The sequence below is a fragment of the Frieseomelitta varia genome, unplaced genomic scaffold, assembly GCF_011392965.1.
Source record: "Frieseomelitta varia isolate USP_RPSP 00005682 unplaced genomic scaffold, Fvar_1.2 scaffold_1792, whole genome shotgun sequence".
Classification (NCBI taxonomy): Eukaryota; Metazoa; Arthropoda; class Insecta; order Hymenoptera; family Apidae; genus Frieseomelitta; species Frieseomelitta varia.
The window spans coordinates 1-7,569 of record NW_025109519.1 but is presented as its reverse complement, the minus strand read 5'-3'; the positions used below and the strand labels follow the sequence as shown (position 1 = coordinate 7,569).

Here is a 7,569-nt window from a genome sequence, read left to right as displayed (position 1 = left end):
GATTAAACTCTAGAATCAATGTATCAAAAATTTTCCCAACAATTCAATTAAATTACTAAATATTCTGCCATAGTGTAGATTTCCTTTCAATTCGCGATTAACAAACCTGAACAACAGGGGGCGTTCCATTTTCCGAGGACGACTGTGCCGTGCTATGAATAGTAGTTTTCACGCTAACGCTGCTGGGTTCTTGTCCAGACTTCGTCAAGGTCGAGGACGTCATCGACGAGACATACTCCTTCTTCGTGGTCGTGTGGGTGGTAGAGGACTCTGTGATGGTCTGGGACATTTTGGTCAGCACTTGGCTCTCGCCTCCATCCTCGGACTTCTCCGAAGAGAAGTGCTTGTCGCTGGTGCTTGCCGCGTGCATTTCGTCGGCGGGCAATCTTTCGACTAATTCGTCGTGTACTCTTTTTTCCACCTCAGTCTTCCTCACCTCTTCCCTTTGCCAGCCACCTAATTCGAGGATGATTAATTGGGATATCAATAGATTGTTGCGTGCTTTTTTTCTTTTATTTTTATTTTATTTTATTTTTATTTTATTTTTGGCTCATGGAACATTTCTCTGGTTCGACTAATGGCTAAAAGTTTGCAAGTGTCTGCAAGTGTGAATTTTTTGATTAGTTTGTTATATTCTTAATTTGTTTGTTATATTCTGAAGGAAGGTAAAATACATACTTGCTAAATTAAATGTTTATGTAAATAATAGGTTGTTAAATAGGTAAAATGTAGGTTAATAATTAAATGTTTATGTAAATAGTAGTATGTAAATAATATGTGACAAATTGATACGAGGTTCTATTCTGTATTTAAAATTTGTACTATTGTATCCTCTTTCTCAACACCAACATCAAGTAAAGTATTTCTAAATCTTGAGAGAAGTAGGTACAACTTAAGTGACTGATAAGACAGTTAATTATATAGTTCTCCATCAGTGTCATTCTACAAGAGGAACAATTTGTTAAAATAATTGGGGTACAAACAGTGGAAAGAGGTTTAAAATATGTACAAGGCAGATGTCACTAAAAGATGTCCCAAATTTCATTCACATTCTCTCGTCACGCTAAACTCCAGACAACTTGGCATCGAAGAGAAGCACGCAACCAAATATAATTTCACTCGACAAAATGGAGCACGTTAATAAAAAAAAAACTAAAAAAATTCTTACTAGCACAACATAGGGAAAAAATCACGTATCGCTTAAAATATTTTCACTGCAACTTGGAGGATTTAGTCTCGACGAAAATTAAATTTTAGAAAATTGAAATATAAACGGATATTAATAGAAGCAGGGAAATTGTTTTTTTATATTTAATGCAATTAAATTCTTACTGAAGTAATAGCCGAGTAGTATCAAACGCTTCAAATTTTATTATTGCAACTTAGACTAATTTAGTCTCGACAAAAATGATCACTTTTGTCATATTACATTTTTATATTTAATATAATTAAATTATTCTTATTAACGTAGGAAAGAGTTGAGTAGTGTCAATCGTTTCAAGTTTTATTACTTTATAGCTTATGATAGAGGAAAATTAAATTTGAAAAAAAAATACTTCACAGCGTCTCAATAAAAATAGGAAACTCATATCACGATTATATTATTATATTATTACTATTAGTATTATGTTATATATTAGTATTATCATATTATATATTAGTCGATGTTATTTAAATTATCTTTCAAGCATCGCCACTGTTATCTAAAAATTGGTCAGTTTTCAATTAATTACACACAATTCATTAGTTAATTCTTTTAAAAATTCGCCAAACACGCCAGGTGCGTTCAATTTCTACAGATTTTTTTGAAACGTTGTCATTCTTCTAATAATAAGCAGTGAAACTACGAAACGTCACAGTGATACGAAATCACGGCCGTTTGATCATCGATCCGCATCGATCTGTTCCCTTGATTCACGAATGTATTAATAGTTGGCCCGTTTAGTCGATGCCACGCTAGAATCGGATCATCGAATCCGCGCGGCTGGCGCAACTGACCCGGAAAAATTCCGCGTTTATTCGATTTTCAATTGTGAAGAATTCCAGAAACGGAATGCGAGAACGTTGTCAAATAATAGTAATAGTAATAATAATAATAATAATAATAATAATAATAATAATAATAATAATAATAACGATAAAAAAGACAATTTTAGAGACAATGTGAGATTGAGATAAACTAATATCTAACATTGATTTTTAACATATTTACTAGATTTTTTATGAATATACCTTCGTGTTCCTCTAATTATAATTTAATATTAAATTTTTATTAATTTAATATATAAATTTATATTATATAAATGATTTGAGTTTTATTTAATAATTTTTTTTTATTTTTATATAATATTATTTTATTTTAATAAATTTATTAACTATTTAATTTAAATTTATTATTATATTTATTGGAATTTAATTTATAATTATTAATTTTAATTTTTTTATTTAATTTTCATTAATTAGTAATAAATAATTTATTTATTTTATTAATAAATTTAAATTTTTACATATTTTAATATATAAATTTATTTTATATAGATTATATAAAATTTTATTTAATTTTTTTAAAATTACAAAAAATAAAATAAAATATAATTACGATTGAATTATTAATTAAATTAATATTTTATATGTAATTTATTAAAATTAAATATTTAATTTATTTAAAATAAAATTAATAAAAAATTCTTTATTATTAATTATCATGCAGATGAACTAAATCTATTACAAATCATGCAGATGAAAAAATCTAGTAAATATATTAGTAAAAAATCTAGTTGTTTTAGAATTTTCGCACCTTTCTCCATTTCAGAAGGGAGATCTAACTGCTGGGTAAACAGATGAAGCATTCAGAAATTTCAGTGAATTTTGCACAGATTTTGTTTTTAAAGCTACCAGATCGAACAACTGATTTCTTTCTCTCATTCTAGAGGAAGCTTAAAATTTTTGACAATCAGTTCTTTAGTTTGTAATATTAAGTTACGTGGTGTGAATTTTGGTTCCGATTTAACAAAGGCAGATTGTAGTTATCATCTGGTTTAGTTGAAAAACTCCAGCTTTAGCTTGAACTTTCAGTTTTCGATCTTTCAAATATAATTAATATATTTAACGTTCTAAAGCATTAACGTTTTGATTAGATGTGTAACTAACAAAGATCGTTTATAAGTCGATGGGAATTGATTGAAATCTATAAAATTACAGACAATACAATAATAAACAATAATTTCAGAAACGAAGGTACCAGTTGAACCAATACTTCCAAAAAGATTCCACAAAAATCTATCAAAATCTAGAAGTCACTGGAAATCAACTGTGAGATCAATATAAGGTTACATGATAATTTCGAGTAAACCGATTATTCCAATTGACCAATATTTTCATTTAATATATTAGTTATTATATTAGGCAACATTTAATATATCAGTTAACTAATATATTTAATATATCAGTTAACTAATATATTTAATATATTTAATATATTTAATATATTTAATATATCAGTTAATATATTCAAAGAAGTTCCAATTTATTGAAAGAAATTTCCAAATTTACTGGCTTTCTAGCCTAAACGCTATCGTAAACTATATGAATCTAGCCTAAACGTATCGTAAACTATATGAATCTAACCTAAATGTATCGTAAACTGTGCATTTTAAGTAAATCGGAAGAAGCTCGTAGATTGGCGAGAAACCAAGATGCGACACGCTCGGACCGAGAATTCATTCCGACATATCTGGACCGCGGAAAATTCGGCTCCGCTTCGTCCTGAATTTACTCGCAAATCACGAAACATTCGCTCGCGAGTGCTAGGTACAGCCGAGACCACAAACCGAGCCCCGTTATATTTACAGAGAATGAAACTGGCAAATCCCTTCTTTTCGTTTCCTTTCTGCTTTCCTTCTTCTCTCTCTTTCTCTTTCTCTCTCTCCCTCTCTCTCTCTCTCTCTCTCTCTCTCTCGGAAGGAAGTTGGTTACACGATTTCCAAGTTTCTACGGTTTGCTGAAAGGCTGTAAAAGTTAAGTTTGGACGGCTAAGTTTGGTGGTTTCCGATGAATCGGAGAGCCCTTCAAACTGGCTGACCAAATACCATGCCGGCGATCGACGACAAAAATAGTAACGTTCACCTAGCACCGGGTAAATCGACCACTGGCGCGCGATTTATTAAGTGACTTATACTTTGAATACAGCAATACAATAATAATGATTTGTAATCCTCGAAGTGACATGCGGAAGCGTAGCAATATCTTTTTTAAAGCAGGTCGAGATGAATTTAGCGTGGAATTTGATTTCGAACGAAGAGGTGAAATATTATAGAATCTTGGAATGTATGAAATTTATGATTTTACGAAGAATTTTATGAGACACTGAGTACATAAATATTTCTAGATCTTAGTTTATACGAAAAATATGTACCAATCTATAATATAATATAATATTATAATATAATATAACCTATATTATAATATATTGTATTATATATAATATAAAAGCTATAATTATAATATAATATAAAATTATAATATAGGTAAAATATAATATAATTATAATACCTATATTATAGTATAATATAAAAAGTAACCTATAATATAATATAAAAAGTATCTCTGTCCTACCTAATTCGTCAAAATTTTATTAGCAAGGATGGATTTCTATCACACAGATTCAATTGTTATCAAACTAACTTTTAAGTATGTACTCAGTCTTGAAAAATCACAGTGCTTTCTCAGACAAATTTATTTTTATCAAACAGCTGTCTCTTGTTCCACATTGTTCGTAGATACTCAAATAATCCATTGGAGAAACAACAAACGTTAACAACACTTCTACTGAGTCAAACTTTTGTAATTCTCTGTGATCGAATTTAGTTTAAAATCTGAAACGATCTGTAAATCAATTTTGTTTTAAAACTTCTTTTCGACACAGATATCTTCGTTGTTGTGAATAATTATGCACTTAATAATTTGAACACTTTGAAACGATTTTAATTTCATAGATAAGCAAGTCTTCTTTAGAATTCAACAAAGCATGTCGTGGAACTTAAATATGTGTATTTACAATATCGAACGACAATCGAATCTCTGCTTTAAAATTCAAACGTTTCGTTTAAAACACGTCCTCTTGAAAATCCAACAAATTTCGAACAAATATTACAATTTCACGTATCTATAATATTAACACTAGATTAAACCAACAATTAAATTTCCACCAGAGATTAAAAGTAGAAAAATTGTAAAAAAAAAAAAAAAAAAAAAAAAAAAAAAGCATAATGCTTTCAATAATAATTGTCTCAGTCATATTCTTAAAAATATGAATTCGCAGTCTACAATAATCCGATAACAATTGTACAGAAATTAAATGGTGTTGATAAATACTATTTTACAAAAGCAATTTGGATTTTGATGAGTTTCAACACAAATAAAAAGTAAAAAAAATCATTCTGAGAATTTTTACGGACGTTCAAAAATTAACTCACGCTTAATTACATTCTCACTTTCAACGGCTCCAAAGTTAAGAGATCTTAAAATTTTTATCGTAATCGAATTTGTCCCCTTTCGAGGAAAAGCTACAATTGGGGAAAGAAATTCTCTAATTACATAAAAAAAAAAAATCATGTTGAAAAATCGAAATTGTTTCCAGTCTTCTACTCTTGACATTAACTACCAGACCAACGAAGTATAATCATTCAAAGTTAATCGAGCTAAACCATGAATTGATCAGTCAGCTGTCTCTGAGCTGCGTGATGTCACGTTTATTTTACATACTTGTTTCGCTTCCTCGGTTAACCGAAGAATCAGCTGCAACACGACCTCAACTCGCCCGCTACGTGTCTCCTCCAATCCCCACGACGAACCTCGACCATCGTTTCCGTCTCTTAACTCGACTCTCGAGTCGAGTCACCGCGCGGTGATTCCCGAACGATTTACATTAACACAATACTCCTTTTACATAACGAACTGCGGCTACCTGCCATAAAATATAATACGCTCTTTGCATACGTACAATACGCTGTTTACATAAGCGTAATAGGTAAGTAAGCGGCCGTGTGTAACGCTCGCGTATCAATGTGACTCAAAGTCGTAATGTTCGACGATACAGAAGAGGGATTGAATTACACCGATATATATTTTGAGGTTTCGATATTTTACCAAAGTTATTTGTTTGTTGAGTTGGTAATGATATAACATAACCGCTTTTAACCTCTTGCGCTGGAACGACGCACGTCGAGAATCTTTTGTCTCAAATTGTAACATTTTCTCAGTTTTATGTAACTTTAAATGCAATTCAGGGAAAAACAGATGATAAGTTGATTACTTCTTAATAGTTTCTATCCGATGATATACGGGGACGAGTTCAAAAGAAAAAGAAAGCGACGAATTATTGTATACGGTTCGGTCATTCGTTATGGTCCGCGAACCAATTGCCAACGCAACGGGTTAAATAGCGGTGTTGCGGAGAAAATATTAAGCAAAATTTTAAAAACCCACGTGATTTATGATAAAAGTATCGCGTAAGTAATGTTATAATTTATACGCAAATTATGCTTAATTTATACATAATTTGTGTGTAAAACGAGACTCGCGTAAAAATGTACCACGTGAATGAAAAGACGGATGTAGATAGGTACTATATTGGTATTATATAGAAATATATAGGTATTCAGTTTCCATTGCGATAATAGAATAATGACCTGAAAATACACCGATAACACCGATAACACCGATTCGATCTCTGATACAAAGATAAGTCGTTGGTCGCAAGTTGTAGAGTTGTGTTTTCCCTCGCGTTGTCGTAGGATCAATCGCTTGCTCCGAAAAGTTTACCTTTGGAGGAAGAAAGTTGATCGCCGGAAAGTGTCCGGGTCGTAGGTTCTCGCCACGCGTCTTGACAAAGGCGAAGATTTCCAGAAGAACGAGTCAGATCGATCGCTGGGGGATAGGGTTAGCGAGTGTTTCACGGTTGTGTGGTTATCAACGGGAGAATTTCACCGAGCGCGGATTACGCTGTCGGTGTGTAAACGCGACCAGGTTGCGTCAGCGTTCGATGGGGCGTGACGAGAGAGCGCAAGCAGCCTGCGATGCCCCCTCCCTCTCGGATTAAGTAATCCGTTGGAAAAAAAGAAGAGAGCGTCACCCGAGGACGCGAGTGAACGTCGATACTGTCGAAATTTTCACGACGATCGAGCCTCCTCCTCTTCCCCGACTATCCAATTGGCCGAGAACGTGAAGCTTCGCGAGCTGGCTGCTCTTAAGAAAATCAAATCGCAAATCCCGCGGCCCTGCGAAGGAAATCCTTATAAATGGAGAGAGGACGTTGAAGCTACTTTATATACGCGCATATACGCCCCGGATATATACCCTGGTCGCTGGAATAAATAAAAGAAGCTTTGGACGTTTGCCATTCAACGTTTAGACGTCCCTCGACAAAGGCAATCGGGATCCGTGCCATTTTCATTTGTGGTATCGCGTCGCGATTTTCGATCCCCTCTTTCGTTCGCCATCCGCCTGCACGTGTGTATGTAGCGTTCCAACAAGTATCCCTGCGTGTCTCCCCAAAAGACAAAAAAAAAA

General features: G+C 32.7%; 1 protein-coding gene across 1 annotated transcript; it reads right to left on the bottom strand.

Annotated features, from left to right (window-relative positions):
• Positions 1-91: 91 nt before the first annotated feature.
• Positions 92-2,822, bottom strand: LOC122538816. Its single transcript, XM_043673233.1, has 2 exons — positions 2,798-2,822; positions 92-456 (listed from the first exon to the last, which is right to left on the bottom strand). Exons 1-2 carry the CDS (start codon positions 2,805-2,807, stop codon positions 98-100), a joined length of 369 nt encoding a protein of 122 aa, XP_043529168.1. The 5' UTR covers positions 2,808-2,822; the 3' UTR covers positions 92-97.
• Between the last annotated feature and the right edge of the window lie 4,747 nt (positions 2,823-7,569).